This window comes from Muntiacus reevesi, chromosome 18, assembly GCF_963930625.1.
Source record: "Muntiacus reevesi chromosome 18, mMunRee1.1, whole genome shotgun sequence".
NCBI classification, from domain to species: domain Eukaryota; kingdom Metazoa; phylum Chordata; class Mammalia; order Artiodactyla; family Cervidae; genus Muntiacus; species Muntiacus reevesi.
The window spans coordinates 21,959,123-21,981,290 of record NC_089266.1 but is presented as its reverse complement, the minus strand read 5'-3'; the positions used below and the strand labels follow the sequence as shown (position 1 = coordinate 21,981,290).

At 51.5% G+C, this 22,168-nt stretch overlaps 1 protein-coding gene and 1 non-coding gene across 2 annotated transcripts; one reads left to right on the top strand and one right to left on the bottom strand.

Annotated features, from left to right (window-relative positions):
- The first annotated feature begins 940 nt into the window (after positions 1-940).
- On the top strand, positions 941-14,594 carry RAPGEFL1 (Rap guanine nucleotide exchange factor like 1). Its single transcript, XM_065909380.1, has 15 exons — positions 941-1,741; positions 4,550-4,628; positions 5,549-5,684; positions 5,909-6,006; positions 7,608-7,720; positions 7,937-8,104; positions 8,821-8,918; positions 9,019-9,141; positions 9,687-9,865; positions 9,985-10,075; positions 10,620-10,670; positions 11,018-11,105; positions 11,905-11,969; positions 12,283-12,337; positions 12,585-14,594. Exons 1-15 carry the CDS (start codon positions 1,222-1,224, stop codon positions 12,707-12,709), a joined length of 1,989 nt encoding a protein of 662 aa, XP_065765452.1. The 5' UTR covers positions 941-1,221; the 3' UTR covers positions 12,710-14,594.
- Positions 14,595-20,425: 5,831 nt separating this feature from the next.
- On the bottom strand, positions 20,426-20,532 carry LOC136150348 (U6 spliceosomal RNA). The gene has a single exon (XR_010659783.1). It is a non-coding gene; the product is annotated as a U6 spliceosomal RNA (small nuclear RNA).
- Positions 20,533-22,168: the final 1,636 nt, after the last annotated feature.

Genomic DNA, 22,168 nt, shown 5'->3' with positions numbered 1-22,168 from the left:
GACAGAATGCTTTGGGCATAGGCATCAGAAATAAGGATCCTCTGGAGTGCATGTTCCGTACCACTTTCCCCACTCCAAGGCTATGCCACCTCTAGAGTGTCTTTCTATGCCTGATGGTGTTGGTTGGCAGTTCTAGAGCTTGTCACCCATCTCCAGGGCTCTGCTTCCTCCTGCTGCCAGTAGGTGAGAGTGCCCTTGTGCTCCTGGTCTCGCTCTCCCTCTGCCTACCATCTCTTCTCCTCACCCTAATTAGACCTGCCACAACCTGCTGTTCTCTGCTTGACTCCTACCTGCCTGCCAGTACCTGCCTCTCACAGGCCAGGCCCTCACCATCTATTGTGCTCTACCAGAAAGGGCAGATGGGTAGTGCCCCCCTGCCCCCCTCCCCCATTCCAATGCCAGTTCACTCGAGGCCTACGCAGCCCTTTTTACAGAAAGAAGATAAAGACCACATACTCCACTGAGTATGGCAACAGAGCGCACAATCGAGATCGAGGGTGATGGACACTCAATCAGCAATTTTTGTAGGCCTCACTTGAATGAGGTCCATCAAGGTGTGCAGCCTGATTTTTTGCAGTGATACCAAGAGTCCCCGTAAGCCTCGAGCCAGGAAGCTCCCTCTCCACTGGTAAATGACTCCCTCGCCCTTGCCTTTAAAGTCTGCGTTTACTCGGAACCCAATCCCATTCAGCCCCTTACTGTTTCCCTCACGGTCAGCCCCAGCGCCCAAGTTCAAGCCTCGCGCGGTCCAGGTGGGCGGGCCCAGGAAGGGTAGGGGCGGGGACTGGGCGGGGACTGGAGGAGGGGGCGCGGTCTCAGTTCTGCCACCTTCCCCCCGGCCAGGAGCGCAGCCGCCGCCGCCGCCGCCGCGTCCTCTCAGCCTTGCGCTCCGCCCGCTGCCTCTGCCGCCGCAGCCCGGCCCAGGAGCGCAGAGCCTTTGGGCACCGGCCCCGCAGGCTGCCCACCCTTCGGGCCGCGTGCGCTGCGGCCGGCATGGGGGGCCACTGAGAGCCGGTACTCCTTCCCTCTGGCACCTCCCCCGGTCACTGGCCACTGGACTCCGGCCAGCGAGCCTCGGGCACCTCTGGCCCCCAGTCCGGAGCCTGGCACGGCCCTCAGCTCTGTCCCTCCGGCTCTGAGCATCGTGTCCCTGCCCCCCCCGCCCGTGCCTGGGACACCTGGGTCCCCCAGCGGCCCCGAGGAGAGGGGCGGGGGGGGGGTATGAAGCCGCTGGAGAAATTTCTGAAGAAGCAGACGTCGCAGCTGGCGGGGCGAACGGTGGCGGGAGGTCCCGGCGGGGGTCCGGGGAGCTGCGGCGGGCCTGGAGGGGGTGGGGGACCTGGCGGGGGCGGCGGTCCAGCCGGGGGACCGCGGCCGCTGCAGCGGCGTCAGAGCGTGTCTCGCCTGCTGCTCCCAGCTTTCCTCCGGGAGCCCCCCGCCGAGCCGGGGCTGGAGCCGCCCCCAGAGGAGGACGGGGGAGAGCCGGCGGGGGTCGCGGAAGAGCTCGGCAGCGGGGGGCCCTGTTGGCTGCAGCTGGAGGAGGTGCCGGGGCCCGGGCCGCTCGGGGGAGGGGGACCCCTGCGCTCCCCTTCCTCGTACTCCTCAGACGAGCTGTCCCCCGGCGAGCCTCTGACTCCTCCACCATGGGCCCCTCTGGGCGCCCCCGAGCGGCCGGAGCATCTTCTGAACTGGGTTCTGGAGCGGCTGGCCGGAGGGGCCACGAGGGACAGCGCCGCTTCAGGTAAGTGGGCTGGCTCATCCATCCCGAGTAGGGTTTGCCCCCTCCCCCGCCCGGGTCCTCTTGCTTGCCCTTGGACGGTGAGGGTGGCGCCGTGCGGGAGCCTCGGTGCGGGGTTGAGTGGTCAGCTGAAGTGGGGTAGGGGCCTGTGGGAGGGACAGAGCTTTCTGCAGCAGAGAAGTGGCAGTGCCACCTTCCTCCATGTAGCAGCCTCACCCACGCCTGGAGAAGAAACTGAACCCCTTTCTCTCATTGAGCCTCCCTTCCTCTCCCCCTGAACATTTCATCCAGACCTTATGGGTCCCCGGTGTTGACTACCTCCTTATGTGGCTGAGAATTAGAGCTTGACCCACTAAGATGGAAGCTGCCCAGACCGGTCAGTGCAGCCCTCTAGAGGTGGCCAAGCCCCGAAAGACCTTCGAGGAGTCCCCGGTTCTCTTTAGAAGGCCCAGAGCAGAGGGCTGGCCCACTTGGCGGGGCAGGGCCAGACAGGCACATGGCGGCCCAAGCTGCCTTTAGGCTCTGGCAAAGGGATGCATTGTCCCTAGCAGCTTGGGGGGTGGGGGTCGTGTGGAGGGAGGCATTCTAGTTGGGGGTGGATTCAGAAGGTGTCTGGTGGCTGGGCAGACCTCAGGCCCTGCAGCATCCAGGGGGGTCTGAACCTCTCCAGCTCCCGCCCTTCCGGTGGCAGGCCTCAGCACAGGGCCTCTTTAAAAATAACCACACCCTGAGAGGCTTATTCCCTAAATGATGAAGCTATTTTGCCACTCCCCACAAGCACCCCTGCTAAGGAGATCTTGAGGAAACTGAGGCCCCAGATTGCTGGTTAGCAGCTCTGAAGTAAAAGATCCAAGGGTCTTCAGGGCTAGTTGTCGGCATTTCACTAACACCCAGTGGGGTCTGAGGATTGGGACCCCAGGCTGAGGGCCTACGGATGGGGGTTTCACACTTTGCTCCCAGACCTTTGCAGGGAGCCCTAACCCAGGTGTGTGGAATGGGGCTCCACTCCCCTAGATTTTTCTCAAGACCCAGGTACTCTCCTTGGCTCAGGTTACAGTTGCCCTGGGGAGCTGACACCTTTTGGATTTAATTAGAAAAATATCAGACACACACAGCTCTCTTAACCATAACTTCCCGCCTACACCACACACACTGTGTCTCTCTGACACATTCCCTGGGGAGGCTGTGCATTGGACCAGAGCCTGCCTAGGAAGAGACAGACACCAAGCTGTAGCTCCTATGGTAGCATCTCCCCCACTCTGCCCCATGGGCCTCTTCCTTTGTTGGCTCTGTTTAGCTTTCCTGTGAGATAAAGAATGGAGGGAAGGTTTGGGGGCATCCCCAGTCCTCGTCCCCATCCCTGGGGCTGAGGATCAGGGCTGGGGGGCTCTCTGACTCACTTTAAAGACTGGGCAGAGAGAAAAAGGGAGAAACTGTCTTTCCGCTTTTGCCAGGGCCTAGTGCCACAGATGCTGCTCATTGTCCCCTGGGGAAGGACTCTTGAACTGACTGTCACTGTATTACCTGGACTGGCAGGCTGGATCTCCAGAGTAACTGGTCCGGGGAAACCCCAAAGCAGTCCCAGAATAGATGAGAATCAAGCTTAACCTGCCACTCTGATATTCTCCAATATAACCAATATTCTTAAACCATCTCAGTTCCCTCCCAGGGCATGTGGGCGGAGGAGACTTAGAAAAGCTACCCCAAACAAGCCAAAGCGGCCCCCCGCTGCCCACTGTACTTCACTCTGACACTCTGCTTGCCTCAAGCACAGTGAGAAAAGAACAGAATCTCAGGAGTCAGGGTTCTTACTCCAGCTCCAAGCAAGTTCCTCTCAGCTGTGGGTCTTGGTTTCTCATTTGTGAAATGAAATCATTGAAGTTGAGGATCTCATATTGATTCACCCGCTTTACTTTCGTGGTTAGAATTGGAGGCCAGGGGATGGTGACTCAAGGGCCATCAGAAGCCTTGGGGCAGTGCCTGGGGACCTGGCCCTAACCTGTTCTGGTGAGGACACCTGGCTCCCTCCCCGGGCCCTGCCTGTCTGTGTGTGCCAGGCTGCCCTGCCCCACCCCAGGGCTGGCTGCAAGTCAGGGCGACCTTGTACCTGGTTGACTGGCTGAGCCAGGCCCAGATGGAGGTGTGGAGGGGGAAAGGGTGGTGTGAGGAGCCACTCCCCTCCACCCTTGCATCATTAACTCTTCCATCCCTGGGCAGCTGGAGGACACAAGCTTTCTATTTAAAGGCTTTGGGATCAAAGAGATGGCACTCGTCCCTTTCCCTTTTAATGGGGCTGGTTCTCACCTGCCTAGTTGGAACTCAAAACTCTTAGGTAGGGAGTGGGGAGGAAAGGAGGAACACACACACACACACACACACCGCCGCTGACCCTACCTCTGTGCTTAGAGGTTCTCTTGGCCTAGAGACACTTCTAGGGGCTACCTCTCTTTTTCCCCCCGGACAGATCTCAAGCTTGGCGTATTAAGTGACCCGCTACCCACGCACACTGGAGAGAAGTGGGCGTGGCCATCGGAGGGCGCCCCCTCCTTCCCTCCAGCTGCCTTGGCAGCTGCCAACCCCACCCCCGCAGCGGCTGCCCAGAACCTTCACGTGTGTGTGTGTGTGTGTGTGTGTGTGTGTGTGTGTATGTATGTATGGTGGGGCATGTGCAGAGCATGACTGGGCAGGTGGCTGAGGCTCCAGCCCAGCTAAAGAGAATTTGCCCTGGAGGCAAGAGAGGGGGAGTGGTGAGCCTCCAACCAGGTCCTGGAAGTGCCTTCGTGACATCAGTGGTGGCAACTGCTCTTACAGATACCCTGCTGGATGACATCGTCCTCACTCACTCGCTCTTCCTTCCCACGGAGAAATTTCTGCAGGAGCTGCACCAGTAATATCCTTTTGTGGAGCTTGCGAAAGGGGAGGTCAGGAGGGAGCCACTCCCTGCATCCCACATGCCATGGGATATGAGGGGCTAAGCTCTTCCCAAGAAAACACACCTGGGTTTCAATCCCAGGTTCTTCACTCACCAACTGTGTGACCCCGGGCAGATCACCTGACCTCCTGGGGCCTCAGTTTCCCCTTCTGTAAAATGGGGCTAAACAGTACCTGCTCCTGGGGCTGCTGTTGAGACCATTCTGGGAGCAGAGGTAAGACTGCTTGGAGACTGCAGAGCCCTGTATAGATGTAAGGTGTTATTATTCTATTAAGAGTGCCTCTCTCCCCACTGAATTATTGCTCTAAACATCCGGTTGCCCAGAGAGTTATTACAGGGTCTGATGTAAACATCAGGTCACAGCGGTGCTTTCATAGGGTCACTAGAGACAAGTCACTGACTGGGCTATTCATAGGGCCTCTCAACGAGTTATTCTAGGACCTAATTGTAAATGGCAGGCCAGTGAGTAGAATATCATAGGTTCTCTTTGAAACACCAGGCCTTACACGGAGAGATGGTCAGGTTTGTGGTTAGCACCATCGGCCTTTAGCAGCCTGCTGTGAGCTCAGCACTGTGGGCTGATCAGGGGTTGGGTGGGTCCAGGCAGAGTAGCTTCTAGTGAATTTCTTCAAGTGAAATTCAAACAAGCAAGAGCTGCATGTGGTTGAGTGGGTGCCATCCCTACCTACTCTGGCAAAAACCTGGGCTGGGGCATGGGTCTTGGTTCCAGGGAACTTCAGAGCCCCTTTCTCTCTGGCCCCAAACCTAGGGAATTTTTAGGGGTGGCCTTGCCTCCCATTGCAAAGCCTTGCCTCCCATACCCCTTCCCAGTGTGCTCAAGTCTGCCTGCCAGGGCTTTTTCTTAACTTAGGGGTCAGCTTTGTTTGGGCAGGAGGCATGGAAGGCCCCGAGGGGGTGGGCCGGAAGCAGGCCTGTCTAGCCATGCTCCTTCATTTCTTGGACACCTACCAGGGGCTCCTGCAGGAGGAAGAGGGGGCTGGCCGCATCATCAAGGTGGGCCTGGGATGAGAAGGTGGGTGATCAGGCTGTTTGCTCTGGAAGGGGCCCTTTTGAAGGAGTCATACTTCTCAAGCTGGGTACCTGGAAAAAGAGGCCAGCAAGTCCTAGCTTATAGGGTTCTTCTGTGCTTGAAGGCATGGAGGCCCTGCCCTGCCCTTGCAGAGAGTGATGCTGGGATGAGACCCCTGCCCTCACCTTCTTTCTCCTTGTCTCTGCAGGACCTGTACCTGCTGATTATGAAGGATGAGTCCCTTTACCAGGACCTCCGAGAGGACACACTGAGGCTGCACCAGCTTGTGGAAACAGTGGAGCTAAAGTGAGGGGAATGGGCTCGGGGAGGGGCCAGGAAAGAAGTCCCCCTTGTTCCTCAATTAGAGGGCTGGGTGCCTCTGGCCTTTGGACTCCAAGATGCCTTGATTTCAGTCCCTTTCTCTTACTGGAGAGGAGCACAGAGCATTGTCTCCAGTCATCTTGGGGGTCCATTCTCCCCTCCACTTATTTGTCAGTCCAGGGGTGTACTGATAAATATTGAACAGCCAGCACTTCAGGAAGAAGAGCCCTGACTTGTAGCTTTTGCTGATTCCCATGGCGTAAATTCTCTCACATGGTTGATTTCAAGCTCCCAACATGATGTCATTGAATGTGAAGTTGGGAAGAGATGTGCAGTAGCAGGTCATTGTGTAGTATCGTCACAACCTAAAGAGCACAGAGAAGAATGTAGTGAAACAATTAGGAAGTGACTTTTTTTTTGTATTATAATAATTTGGCTATAAGTTTATAAAACATATATCCATTTATATACAATTATCTATTATAATTAATTTTTTAATGGCTATGTTTAAAACCAGTTGACAAAATTCCCCAAAATTTAACAGTCTGCCTTCATGAGCCATTGTGAGCTGACTTCAAGACACCACGGTGTCCATCTGTCCATCTTTCCAGCTCTTTCAGTTTCTCCATCCCACTGTCATAACCTTCATTGAGGTTTCAGTATCTCTCACCTGGATTATGGCTGCAACCTCCGATCCAGGGCTTTAGCTTATGGTTGTGTCTTTCTTATGCTGATGCCACAGAGATTTTTCAAACTTGACAACCTTGTGCTTCTGTTCCCAAAATATCCATGCCCCCCACCCCAGCATCCTAGCCCCTCTCTGTCTGCCTTCTGCTGATCCTTCCCATCTCCCTCATCACCCCTTACCCATGACACTCCCTATATACCCACCAATTCCACAAACACCTGTGTGTTCTCAACTTCCTGCTATCTCTTATATGGTCCACCCCAGAGTGCCTTCCTCCCACCCCCTTACCTTCCTGTTGTCCTTCAAGGTCCAGGCCAAATGCCATCTTCTCAGTGAAAGCATCTTTTGGTGATAGCTGTCCCCCCTCCCTCCCTGTACCAACAAAACTCTTCTTGTGCCTTTATTATATCATCTTAACACCTCCTGTCTGGTGTGAGAAGTAGCTGTACGCAAGTCTGTCTCCCTCCCAGACTGTGAAATTTTTGTCAGTAAAATTCAGCAAACAGCTGATGACCTACACTTACCATGTACCAGGCAGCGTGCTAGGCCTGGAGGTTGAAAATAAAATTCAGTCAGCTCTCAATCTTGTAGAAGAGATAAGACACGAAGGTAAACACGTATTAGCCCAGTGTTCTACAGCCATTGAGACAAAAAGGTGACCTCTGCTGGTGGGTGGGGTGGATAGAGAAGAATTCAGGGAGGAGGTGGCATTAGATTCGGTCATTCGGACAGCTGTCCCATGCTGGCCATGGTCCTGTCTTCTGACCTCCTTCACCACTCTCTGGACCTGATACTGGGAATACCCTTGACCCGGTTCTGACATCCCTGCTTGATGCTGCCTGCCTGGCATGCAAGATGCCTAGCCAGGCTCTCTGATGCCCAGCGGTGTTGACACCAGGATCCCAGAGGAGAGCCAGCCTCCCAGCAAGCAGGTGAAGCCACTCTTCCGCCACTTCCGTCGGATAGACTCCTGTCTGCAGACCCGCGTGGCTTTCCGGGGTTCCGATGAGAGTGAGTGTTCTGGGGGCTCTGAGGGGTCTCCAGATCACGGGTGCCCTCTATGGGGTTTCCTTCTGTCTCAGAACCAGTCCTTTTCACAGCATCTTTTTCAGAGGCCAACCCATTTCAGATTGCAGTGGGGTGGGGAACAGAGGTGCTCAGCAGGGGACTGTGCTGATGCTGCCATTCTGCCCACTGGTGAAAAGCCACCTTCTGGTCTCTGTTTAGTCTTCTGCCGGGTCTACATGCCTGATCACTCTTACGTGACCATACGCAGCCGCCTCTCAGCATCTGTGCAGGACATTCTGGGCTCTGTGACGGAGAAGTTGCAGTACTCAGAGGAGCCTGCGGGGCGTGAGGATTCCCTCATCCTGGTTGCTGTGGCCTCCTCAGGAGGTGAGGGTCAGAAAGAGCTGGGCTGGGGTCGGGGAGTGATGGGACAAGAAGAGAAACTCACAGGCCCAATGCCCTGGGGCAGAAGTAACAGCTGAATTCTAGGCCCTGGCTGCTACTCTAAGTGTGGTCCTAGGACCAGCCACAGGAGCATCACCTGGGAGCTTGCTAAAAAGTACCTCTGCCCCCACCCCAGACCTGCAGAGTCAGAATGTGCGTTTTAACAAGATCCCCAGATGATGTCTATGCACATTAAAGTGTCCAGGACACTTGGATGCTGCTCTGGGTACTTGCCTCTTACTCACCTAGGGATCTGGTCCTCTAACCTCCTCAAGCATCTAAGGATGCTACATTTTTGAGAACAAAGACACAGGATGGGCCTCCAGTCCCAGTAGGAAGGCAAAAATCTCTGCATTGTAGTTACAGCCTTATTTTCCTCTAAGGCAGGAAAAAAAAAAAATCCTGTTTTCTCAGTGTCACTAGGATGATAGAATAAGAGAAGAGCTAAAAAGAATGTTGGGAGTCAAAAGGAGGTTGTAAATGCAAGACAATCCATTTTCTGAAAACTGTTGTTTAAATACAGCATAGGCCAGTGAGGACAAGTCCAGTTAGCCTAGAGTACATCTGTGCAGGGTTGGGAGCGTCGGGATGGGGCAGTGGCTGGGGGATGCAAAGGTTCAGGGGTCGATGCTGAGGCAAAGCAGCTCATTCTCCTGCAGAGAAGGTCCTTCTCCAGCCGACTGAAGACTGTGTCTTCACCACACTGGGCATCAACAGCCACCTGTTTGCTTGCACCCGAGACAGCTTTGAGGCCCTGGTAAGAACTCTTTCATAAGCCTTGCCTGGTAGCGGAGGCTGAGAGGGGCTGGGCCAGAAATTCACAAGCCCAGCCCCTGTGCCCCTGCCTGCCCCACCAGGTGCCCCTTCCTGAGGAGATCCAGGTCTCCCCTGGAGACACGGAAATCCATCGTGGGGAGCCTGAGGACGTGGCCAACCACCTTACCGCCTTCCACTGGGAACTGTTCCGCTGTGTGCACGAGGTGGGGACTGAGGCTGCAGCTGGGCTGGGGGCCTGCAGAGAGGCAGCGCTCTGGGCTGAAAGTTCTGGTTAGGACGCTCCGCGCCCTTGCAGCATGCCCTGGGGCAATTTGCCGCCAGACCATCTCTAAGCCTTTGTCCCCGTATCTGGGGAATAAGAAAAAGCAAAGAGAGAGGACCATCCCCCGCCCCCCATCAGGGTGGTTCAGGATCCAAGTGGCGCTTATACAGAACCTGACCCACAGTTAGCATTTGTAAAATATTCACTATTAAAGAAAAGGCAGAGACAGTAATGTCGATCAGATGGTTCAAGCGCCTGACAGCGTGTAAGTTTTCGGTAGATGGTAGAGTATTATTAATGTTGGTTGTTTCCCCTCCCCCCTCCCCCCCGCCCCCCGTTGCATCCTGTCCTGTCCCCGCTTTTTCTATTTTCCACCCCTCTCGCCCCCGCCCTCCTGCCTGTCCTGGCTCCCCACCTCCCACTGTCATCTCCCGCCCCCCGCCTCCATCCCACGCCCTGGCGGCCCTTCTGCCGCCGCGGCTGCAGCTGGAGTTCGTGGACTACGTGTTCCACGGGGAGCGCGGCCGCCGGGAGACGGCCAACCTCGAGCTGCTGCTGCAGCGCTGCAGCGAGGTCACCCACTGGGTGGCCACCGAGGTGCTGCTCTGCGAGGCCCCGGGCAAGCGCGCGCAGCTGCTCAAGAAGTTCATCAAGATCGCAGCCATGTGAGTGCGGCCGGCCGTGGAGGGGGAGGCCCTGGCCCCCCTCCCGCCCCTCAATGACCCCGCCCGCCCCTCACTGACCCCGCCTCCCCGCCCACTGACCCCGCCTCCCGCCCCCGCAGCTGCAAGCAGAACCAGGATCTGCTGTCCTTCTACGCCGTGGTCATGGGGCTGGACAACGCCGCCGTCAGCCGCCTGAGGCTCACCTGGGAGGTGAGGTGACCGCCTCCTCGCCTCCCACCTAGGCCGGCCCGCCTCGGGGATCTTGGCCTTAACGCACAGTCTTGACATCCCTGGGCTCACCCCAGAGATCTCTCCCGGGGTGGCTGCTCGCCTCTGGGGAGCTTTTATGAGGATTGGAAGGAGGCGCCCCCTTCTGGCGAATACAGCTCCGGGGCACCGGGCAGGGCTGAAGGGCCGGGTACCTGTGCAAATCAGTGAAGGTGGATTCGCGCCTGACCGCGGAGTGGTGGGTGGGGGGCAGGCAGCCCGGCCCAGGAAGCACAATGGGCTCTGGGATTTCAGCCCGCACCCGGGGCGGTTTTGTGCGTGGCTCAGGCATCAGCAGTGGCCTCCTTTTCGCCAGAAGAGATCATTCCTCTGGGCCGCTGCCAGCGCCCCAGACCTAGCCCAAGGCTTCCCAGCCCCCTGCCCGACCCTACGGCCCTTTCCCCCTCTAACACCTGGGGATTAGTCAGGAGGGCCCATGAAACCCAAGGAGCTCCAGAATCTGACATCTCCTTCCTTCAACCTGCAGAAGCTGCCAGGGAAATTCAAGAACTTGTTCCGCAAATTTGAGAACCTGACAGTGAGTGGGTTTGGCTCTTTTATCTGCCACTGGACTGGCACCCCAGAGACTTTCAGTGCCCACAAACCTTTCACCTCGAGCTTCCCTTTCAATATTTTTAGTGTCTGGGAGCCCCCCTCCCGACCTCCCTCCTCCAGCCCACCACGCTGGGAGGGAAGCCGGGAGGATTGTGGCTTTGTTTTCCCCAGGGAAGAGGATACAGCCGTGAAGTCCCCACTTAGACACCCAAGCACACCCCTGTCTGTTTGGAGATATTTGTAGGGAAGGGGCTAGGGGAGGGGGAGGGGGACGACTTTGGGGTACACTGGGCCTATTTGTCACTTTCTCCCTCTGCTGTGGAACCCTAGGACCCCTGCAGGAACCACAAAAGCTACCGGGAAGTGATCTCCAAGATGAAACCTCCTGTGATTCCTTTCGTGCCTCTGATCCTCAAAGGTGAGAGTCACTTCCAAGCTATGTTCCTCTCCACGCTTTACATGCCCTGTTCAGACCCTCAATCCCCTCTCAATTCAGCTCTGTGTGTGGCTACAAAGAGAGAAGCCCCCAGGTTGAATGTGGTTTGGGGGAGAGGAAGGGCCCTTTGGACCTCCTCTCCCTTTTTTGTAACTTTTATTTGCATTTGTGTGTGTGTGTGTGTGGCATCTATTCTCCAGCCATAAGTGTTTATTTCTTCAGTTTCTTCTGGGATATCTTTTTTTTCTGTACAGCCTCCTCTCTGGTTCAGGAACAGTCTGTTCTTTTTCAGTAAGGATCATCTCCATGTGGCAGGGAGGACTCATGTATAGGTTGATCTGACCATGAGCTCTGTAAGACCTCCCAGCATCTTGGGGGCTTTGTTCACTGGGATGTGCTCAGTGACCAGGGAATCTACCTCTCCGCCCTTAAGTTCAGCATTATTCTCTGCATTTTTGAGCATGTGCGGTAAAAATTCAGCACTCTTTGGACCCCACTGTTTGGTTGCCAGCTCCACCACTGTAAAGATGGGATGGCACGCATTGCTTCTGTAAAGTGACATCCTTCAGATACTTGGTGACTTTTTGGATATGCAGTCCCTTTAATGGCCTGGGCAGTTTCACGAGTGTTCTTAAAGTGAACACAAAGATTTGAACCTCTTGATTTGCATAATTTTCTGGGGTCAAGTGAACAACGAACCATTTTTACAGATCTCCTCGGGTCGCTTCCAGGAAACATGGATCTCCCCCTCTTACCTCTTTGCTTCTCTCCCCATCCCTAGACCTGACTTTCCTGCATGAGGGAAGTAAGACCCTGGTAGATGGCTTGGTGAACATTGAGAAGCTGGTGAGTGACACTGCCAACCTCAGTCCCATGAGTGTGGTGGCTGGTACTCTTCCCCGCTCTTGGCACACACACCCCTGAAGACAGCACCTTTCCTCATGGTGCCCAGCTTGCCTGGCAGACTCTGGTGGTGTCACTGTGGCAGCCTGCCCACGGATGGCAAAATTGACAGGCAGCTTGCGGTGGGGGCAGCTCTGCCTCTCCCTAACCTGGCCCCCTGTCACACCCCTTCTTTGGTCCAGTGGAGAAGGGGGAGCCTTGGGAGGGGAGCACCTTTCTGGGCCCTTTTCGGGACTCAGTTCTTGTCATCTCCCAGCATTCAGTGGCTGAGAAAGTGAGGACAGTCCGCAAATACCGGAGCCGGCCCCTTTGTGAGTACTCGGGGTTTTGAGGGCGTTACAGGTGGAGGTTTGACAGAGCAGGAGGGTTTCTGGGAGACTCCCGCACTCCAGTGTTTATTTCCTTAAACATCTCATTTCTCCCTTCTCTCCTCGGCCTTCCCGGGGGCCCTCTTGCCCACCAACCATCCCAGTCCACACCCTTCCTTCCCTCTGGCTGGTTGTGTGCAGGGGAAGAAGGGCACCCTGACCGCCTCCCTCCCTGTCCTTACATCTCCAGGCCTTGATATGGAGGCCTCCCCACATCACCTGCAGACCAAGGCCTACGTGCGCCAGTTCCAGGTCATTGACAACCAGAACCTCCTCTTCGAGCTCTCCTACAAGCTGGAGGCCAACAGTCAATAAGAACTGAGGTTCTGGTCGGCCCCTCACCAGGGTCTTTGGGCACCTGGCACTCAAGCACTTTGCACGACTCCCTGCCCACATCTGACAGCTTTCTTCTGGAGCCGCTTCCTGCCCCACGGGAAGGAGTTGGGTGGACTGAGCCCTGGACTCATAAGCCTGTTCTTCCTGCTGAAGTCCTCTCCCCCTTGCTCCTTCAAGCCCAAGCCACCCTCTGCTGGTTCCTGCCCTCCCGGGGGAAGAAGTGGGCAGAGAGCGCCTTCCCTGGCCCCTCCCATCCAGGTCTGTTCCGGAGATGGAGTTTCCCATCTCCTCTACCCAAGCAGGCAGGAAGGCTTTGCACACCCCTTGCCCCTTCTCGTCTCACAGAGCAGAGCTGTGGGAGGGATTGGCAGCCTTCCTCTCCACCACCTGCCTGGCTTCTGCCTGACTTCTTCCTGGTGAGGGCTGGGACCCCTAGATGCAACCCCATAAATTATATTGCCCTTGTGTCTGTCTGCGTGCGTGCGTGCGTGTGTGTGTGGGTGTGTGTGTGTTTACGCACGCGCGTGTGGCCCCTTTGAAGGAGCAGCACTGCATCTGGCATTTGAGGAAAGGTGCTGTGTGTACTGGGGAGGGGGTCCTTCTGTTTGGTGCTACCCTTGTCTGCTCTGCTCCTGGGACGGTGCAGGGTGCTTTCCCCACCCCCACCACTCCCTGCCCAGCTCCTCCATTGCCCTGCACACTCAGGCTTGTGGGTGAAGCTGCTCTGGAGGACAGGGAGCAGCAGCAGACAGGAGGGTTACTATCAGCCCTTACAGGTCCCCGACTCAGGCCTCCTAAAGTTCCCTGGGTGGGCTTTGATGAGAGGGTAAAAGATGCTCAGGGAAACACAGGTCTAAGCTGCCTACAGGACCCTCCCTCCACATTGCAGTGGGGTGAGATGTGGTGGCAGGAGTCAGGGTTGATTTCTGCCCATCCTCCTGGTTTTCGGGTGTCTCACTGCTAAGAAGGGAGTTATCGTCTCCCTTTGGCTCTTCTGCAGGGATGCCAGCACATGGTCTCATCTTCCTCCCTGTCTTGACTCCCACCTTGGTCCTTCCCATCAGAGCTGGGTGGGGTGGACTCCTGTATTTGGGGCAGGCAGCCGCCCCCACCCCTGACATGGGGCAGAGAATGGCAGAGACTGGAAAAGCGAAACTGGGCCCTGGCGATGCCTCTGTTACTTCTCAGTTTCCCCTGCCTCTCCCATCAGGGGCCTCCAGGGCTGAGGGTGCAAGACTGCCGGCAGCTACGGGGTGAGGTTTCCTGGCTCAGCCTCACCCTCCTTTCTGGCACCACCTCTTTCCCTTCCGAAGAGGCAGCAGCAGCCCAGCCAAAGCAGCTGCTGCTCCTGCTCTGAGAGTGTATATATTTTTTACCAAAAGCTCGGGAATTGTAAATTTATTTTTTAAAACTCAAGGAGGGAAAGAGCCTTGTATCATATGTAAACAGTGTATCATAGATGATGTTGTACAGTCCCTTTTATACTGCGGTCTGTCTTGTTCCTGCCGCAAAAATATGTCTATAGACTCCCCACCCCCACCACGTCCGCCGGCGCTGTGTCCCACCCCCTCCATCCCTAGAGACCGTGACCTCTGTCTGTCCACTCTTCCCTGCTACTGCTGATGTGCCCTTCTCTCCCTGCAGACATCCTTCCTCCCGACCCCTCTCAGCACCCTTGTCACTCCAGCGCTCACAGTCCTCCCCAAACCCTGGGACCCCCCTGGTCCAGTCTCGGCTGCTGCCCACCTCTGGCCTTGACCCCTACCCTGCTGCCTCCCACGGGCCTCCCAGACTCCTTCCCACGCCCTGCAGCTCTACCAGAGTGAACCGTGTGTGCTCCACAGGCTCGATCGTCATTGCAGAAACCTGCTGGAGTCAAAGCCGATAAAAGTCTATGAATCGACCCTCCTGCTGTTCTCCATTCTGTTTCTTTGAGGCTGGGGAAGGGCCAAAGGGGGAGAGAGGGAATCCATCTCTCAGGACTCTGGGCTGGGCTGTTCTGGAGTGACTTTGAAAAACGTGGGTGAGAAGAAAAGATGCTAGCCTCGGGAGCCGCGCCGCCTAGTGCCTGGGATTTGCAAGAATGAATGTTTTAGTTATGCCGTGTTCCAGGCATGCCATGGATATGCGATCTTGGTTAAATCTAACACTGTGTGGTGGAGGATGGAAGCTGGACAGTCCCAGCAAAGTGTCCAAGTTACAGGGTGAGTGAGGTAGCAGAACAGGGCCCGTAACTGAAATCTGTCCATTGCAGACAGCGTGCACATTCTCTGCTGCTACCCAGATGCATGCACTCTGCACGCAACCAGTATCTACCAGTTATACTAAGAAGTGGGGCAACTAGAGCTTCGTGCTCGGCTCTGATGGGCACTCAGTCACACGTGAGCCCTTGACCTCCCCTCGTCCTGCTTCAGTTATTCCCTCAGTCTCCTGCATCTCAGAAAACAGTCTTCTCATCCACTCAAGTTTTTGAGGCAAGAATCTACGGCTCCCTCATCCTTCACTCATCTCATCTGCCTCGTCCGGCAGCTTCAATTGCATAACACATCCTGGGACTTCCCTTGTGGTCCAGTGGTTAAGACTCTGCCCTTCCAATGCGGGGGGACATGGGTTCAGTCTCTGGTCAGGCAACTGAGTTCCCACATGCCTTGCCAAAAACAAAAAACAAACAGACAAACAAACAAAAAAAAGCAAAACAACCAAAACCAAATCCTGATCGGTTCACTTCTCCATTGCCACCAGTCCAAACCACTTTCATGTCTTCCCTGGATGCTTGCTCTAGCTTCCTACCTGGGCTCTCAGCTTATCTCCAACCTGCTCCTAACCCCACCAGTTCGTTCCCCATCCTGCAACCAGGGTGCTTTTTTGCAAACCTAAATCAGATAATGTATGGCTGAACTTAAAGAAGGGCTTGCCAGGTTGCACTAGTGGTAAAGAACCTGCCTGTGAATGCAGGAGACAAATGAGATGTGGGTCTGATCCCTGGGTCAGGAAGATGCCCTGGAGGAGGCCATGGCAACCCACTCCAGTACTCTTGCCTGGAGAATTCCGTGAACAGAGGAGTCTGGTGGGCTACAGTCCATAGGGTCATCACTAAGAGTCCACAACTGAAGCAACTTAGCACACACACATGGAAGCTTAAAGAAAGTGGCGATACCAAGTATCAGTGAGGATACAGAGAAACTAGGACTTTTATAAGTTGTTGGTGGGCGTGTGAATTGGTACACCCAGTTTGGAACATTGTTTGGTCATACCTACTAAGACTAAATGTACCCTGTACCTGTGACCTAGCATTTCCACTCCTAGGTGTATGTGTACCCAAGAGAATTTAGTACCTGTGTCTACCAAAGAATATGCACAGCAATGATTATATCAGTTTTGTTCATGATAAATTGGAAAAAATCCAAGTGTCCTTCAACAGATAAATGAACAAATTGATTGTATATTCTTATAATGGAATATTACATGGCAAAAGAAAGGAACAAATGACTACTACCCTCATGGGCTTCCCTCATGGCTCAGTTGATAAAGAATCCGCCCACAAAAAAAAAAAAAGAATCCGCCCACAATGCAGGAGACCTAGGTTCGATCCCTGGGTTGGGAAGATCCCCTGGAGAAGGGAACAGCTACCTACTCGTGTTCTGGCCTGGAGAACTCCATGGACCATATAGTTCATAGGGTTGCAAAGAGTCGGACACGACTGAGCAACTTTCATCCACCTGCATAAATGAATCTCACAGATATAACATTGAGTGAACAAAGCCAGACTTATAGACTACACACTGTACAATTCTGTCTTGAGAATTCAAAAAACAGGCAAAATTATGGAGAGAGAAGTGAAAATAGTGGTTGCTCGTGGGATGGGAGAGAGTACTGAAGTGGTGTGAAGAAACCCTCTGTGGTGATAATAATGTTCTACATCTTTTTTTTTAAATTGAAGTACAGTTCATTTACAAGGTTGTGTTTCAGGTGCAAAACAATGATTCAGTCTTATATATATAAATGTATATAACACACATATACACATACATATTTTCTTTTTCAGATTATCTTCCTTTATAGGTTATTAAAGATATTGAATATAGGGGCCTTCCCTGGTGGTCCAGTGGTTAGGACTCCACCCTTCCATTGCAGGAGACATAAGTTCCATCCTGGACAGGAAACCAAGATCTCCCATGTGGGATGACGCAGCCAAAAAATTGAAATTAAAAAAATAGAAAAAAAAAATAGATATTGAATATAGTTTCTTGTGCTATACATTATACACTTGTTTACCTATTTTATATATAGCAGTGTGTGTCTGTTAATCCCAAACTCTTAATTTTTTCTTCCCCCACTTCCCCATTGGTAACCATAAGAATGTTTGCTACCTCTGTGAGCCCGTTTCTGTTCCATAAATAAGTTCATTTGTATCATTTGTTTTAGAGTCCACATATAAGTGATATCATGTGATGTTTGTCTTTCTCTGTCTGGCTTACTTTACTATGAAAATCTCAGGTCCATCCAGGTTGTTACAAATAGCGTTTTTTCCCATTCTTTTCTATGACTGAGTAATATTCCATTGTGTATATTGTATGTACACCTCTTCTTTATCCACTCATCTCTTGGACCTTTAGGTTGCTTCCATGTCTTGGCTTTTGTAAACAGTGCTGCCATAAACACAGTATTCTATATCTTGACCTGAATGTGGTTGCAGTGTGAATGTATGTTCATTGAGATTGATATTAATACATTTTACTGTAATGTTATATTTCAACGAAAACAATTCTGATTTTAACACTCCTCTGTTTTTGATAACACAGATTAAAAACAAAAATTCCCCCTCTCTGACCTCACCTTCTCTCTCTCCTCTCCCTCACCCTCTCCAGCCACACCGACTGCCTTGCTCTTCCTAAAACACATTCTTTTTTTTTTTTTTCCTAAAACACATTCTTGTCTCAGGGATTTTACCTTTGCTCTTGCCCGCGTCTTTCCTGAGTGCTCTCACCGCCCCCACTTTGTCTATCTCTTCGAATTCTCCTGTATATTCTTCAAGGCTTTCATTGCTACCTGACATCATCGATACTTCTTCGTGTATTTGATTTTCCTGCCCCCAGAATGTTAGCTCCAGGAGTCTGTCATGTTCACTCTTCTGTACCAAGAGCAGTACTTGGCACCGAGAAGACACTCGATACATATTTGCTGAATGAATAAATTAGGTTATTTGAAATAGGAGTCGAAAGAGGAGGACAAGACACAAGATGATAAGTGCTCTAGGAAATAAGTCAAAAAGATTCACTTATGATCTGCGGATTAAGGGTGGGTGACAATAAAACTTCTTAAAAGAGATGATCCAGGACTTGAAGCAGGCACAGAGTTGGATGGCCTAGGTGTGGATGTGGGAAGTCGGGGATGAGGCACTGGGGCTCTGTGGGCTGTGTGGGAGAGGGTGAACTTACTTAGCAATGCTGCATCTCCAGAAGTTGGCTTAGCAATGAACAAAAAGGTGGAAATAAGTTGAAGCAGTCAGACCAATGTATTAATAATAAGATGCTCTCTGGATCTGGGGTTTGGAGTGAAGAATTTAAGCAGTGCCTTTTGAATCCACTAGGTGTCGCCACCAAGATTACACCTCACTATGGAAGAGGCCTGGGACCGGTAGAGTTGAATCTATCACAGGGTCTATTCCCAGGCATGAGAAATTTGACTAGAATATCCCAAATCTTTCATTCTCTGCCTTTCTACTGGGTCTTTCCCATTACACATTTAAACCTTCTCAATTCTTGTCAAACCGCCCCCCACTGCCTTTTTTTAATTTGGCCGCGCCATGTGGCATGTGAGATCTTAGTTCCCCTACCAGGCACTCATTTTACATGCTAGCAGAGTAATGCTCAAAATTCTCCAAGCCAAGCTTCAGCAGTATGTGAACCAAGAACTTCCAGATGTTCATGCTGGATTTAGAAAAGACAGAGGAATCAGAGATCAAATTGCTAATATTCACTGGATCATCGAAAAAGCAAGAGAATTCCAGAAAAACATCTACTTCTGCTTCATTGACTACACTAAAGCCTTGACTGTGTGGATCACAACAAATTGTGAAAAGTTCTTAAAGAGATGGGAATACCAGACCACCTTACCTGCCTCCTGAGAAATCTGTATGCAGGTCCAGAAGCAACAGTTAGAACCCGACATGGAACAATGAACTGGCTCAAAACTGGGAAAGGAGGTATATTGTCACCCTGCTTATTTAACTTATATACAGAGTACATCATGTGAAATTCCAAGCTGGATGAAGCACAAGCTGGAATCAAGATTGCCAGGAGAAATATCAAGATCCTCAGATATGCAGATGAAAACACACTTATGGAAGAAAGTGAAGAACTAAAGAGCCTCTTGATGAAAGTGAAAGGTAAGAGTGAAAAAGCTGACTTAAAAAAAAAAAAAAAGCTGACTTAAAACTCAACATTCAGAAAACTAAGATCATGGCATCCAGTTCCATCACTTCATGGCAAATAGAAGGGGAAACAATGGAAGCAGTGACAGACTTTATTTTCTTGGGTGCCAAGATCACTGCAGTTGGTGACTGCAGCCATGAAATTAAAAGACCCTGGCTCCTTGGAAGAAAAGTTATGACAAACCTAGACAGCATATTAAAATGCAGAAATGTCACTTTGCCAGCAAAGGTCCACATAGTCAAAACTATGGTTTTTCCAGTAGTCATGTTATGGATGTGAGAGTTGGACCATAAAGAAGGCTGAGTGCCGAAGAATTGATGCTTTTGAACTGTGGTGTTGGAAAGTCTCTTGAGAGTCTTGTACTGCAAGGAGAACAACCAGTCAATCCTAAAGAAAATCAGTCCTGAATATTCATTGGAAGGACTGATGCTGAAGCTGAAGCTCCAATACTTTGGCCACCTGACACAAAGAGCTGACTCATTAGAAAAGACCCTGATGCTGGGAAATATTGAATGCAAGAGAAGGAGGCAACAGAGGACATGGCATTGCCGATTCAATGGACATGAGTTTGAGCAAGCTCCAGGAGATGGTGGAGGACAGGGAAGCCTGGCGTGCTGCAGTTCATGGGGTCTCAAAGAGTCGGACACAACTGAGTGACTGAACAACAACAATAACCAGGGACTGAACCCCTGCCGCTTACACTGGAAGAGTGGAGTCTTAACTGCTGGACTACCAGGGAGGTCCCTTAACTCTCCATTTAAAAAAAAAAATCTTTATTATTATTATTTTTTTCCATTTATTTTTATTAGTTGGAGGCTAATTACTTTACAATATTGTAGTGGTTTTTGTCATACATTGACATGAATCAGCCATGGATTTACATGTATTCCCCATCCCGATCCCCCCTCCCTCCTTCCTCTCCACCCGACTCCTCTGGGTCCTCCCAGTGCACCAGGCCCGAGTACTTGTCTCATGCATCCAACCTGGGCTGGTGATCTGTTTCACCATAAACATCCCACCCTCGCCTTCTCCCACAGAGTCCAAAAGTCTGTTCTGTACATATGTGTCTCTTTTTCTATTTTGCATATAGGGTTATCATTACCATCTTTCTAAATTCCATATATATGTGTTAGTATACTGTAATGGTCTTTATCTTTCTGGCTTACTTCACTCTGTATAATGGGCTCCAGTTTCATCCATCTCATTAGAACTGACTCAAATGAATTCTTTTTAATGGCTGAGTAATATTCCATGGTGAATAAAAAATATGGAACACTTCACGAATTTGCGTGTCATCCTTGTGCAGGGGCCATGCTAATCTTCTCTGTATCATTCCAATTTTAGTATATGTGCTGCCGAAGCAAGCACTCAGCTCTCCATTTTTATAAACACTTTCCCTGAGCTGACATGTCCATTCTAGCTACTTCCCCGCTTCACTTCTTGTTTCTTCTTCTAGACCAAACTTCCTGAAGAGATTGTCTCTACCTCCTCGTGTCCGATTCACTCCTTTTCTTTTTTTTTTTTTTTTAAAGAAAAACTTATTTACTTATTTGATTTATTTGGCTACATTGGGTCTTTTTGTGGTACTTGAGATCTTCATTGCATCATGGGGGATCTTTGATTGCGACAGGAAGTCTCTCTAGGTGTGGAGCATGGGTTCAGTTGTGGCGTGCAACCTTAGTTGCCTCGAAGCTTGTGGGATCTTAGTTCCCTGACAAGAGATAGAACCTGAGTCCCCTGCACTCCAAGGAGGATTCTTTTTTAAAATAATTTTTATTTTATTTATTTTTATTTTTGGCCATGATAGGTCTTCATTACTGTGCAGGCTTTTTCTCTAGTTGCAGTGTGAGGGCTTCCCATTTCAGTGGCTTCTCTTGTTGTGGAGCATGGGCTTCAGTAGTTGTGACATATGGGTTCAGTAGTTGTAGTTCTCAGGCTCTAGAGCCCAGGGTCAACAGTTGTGGTGCATGGGCTAAGTTGCTCTGAGGCATGTGGGATCTTCCTGGACCAGGGATTGAACCCCTGTCTCCTGCATTGGCAGGTGGATTCTTTACCACTGAACCACCAGGGAAGCCTGCAAGGAGGATTCTTAACCAATGAACCACCAGGGAAGTCCCCCCATTCATTCCTATTTTATTTTGTCTTGTTTCTCCAACTTTTCATCAAGAAAGATTTTAGACACAGAAAAGCTGAAAGATTAGTACAATGAATACTTGGAACTTTCTAGACTCTATAATTAACATTTTGTTAAATTTGCTTTTGTTTTCTCTCTATGCACACGTGCACACACACACACTTTTTCTTTCGCCAAGCTACTTGAAAGTAAGTTGCAAATGTTAACATCACTTCATTCCTAAAAGCCTTAGTAAGAATCTTCCAAGAATAAGGACATTGCCTTACATGTCCACCACACCATTATCTCACCTAAGAAAATCAACAGTAGTTCCATGATATCAGCTAATATTCAGTCTATATTTATTTTTTCCAGGTTGTTTCAAAAATATCTTTAAGGGACTTCCCTGGTGGTCCAGTGGCTGAGTCCACCCGCCAATGCAGGGGACACGGGTTTGATCCCCGGTCTGGGAAGATTCCACTTGCTGCAAGGCAACTAAGCCTGCAAGCTTCAACTACGGAGTCTTTGTGCTCAAACTGCTGAGCCTGTGTGTCTAGAGTCTGTGCTCTCCAACACGAGAAGCTACTGCAATGAGAAGCCCGTGCACGGCAATGAAGAGTAGCCCCGCTCACCACAACTAATGAAAGCCCGCAGGCAGCAATGAAGGCCCAGCACAGCCAAAAATATATAAGTAAACAGATAAAAATTTATAAAAAGAAATATTTAATAAAATTTAGGGGAAAAAATCCTCATGTTATCAAGGTCCATGCACTGCATTTGGCTGTTAGATCTCATTAGCCTCTTAATCTCGAATAGCTTCTTAATCTCGAATAGCTTCTTTTCTAGATGACATTGACTTTTCAGTCTAGACAGATATCTTGTAAATACATG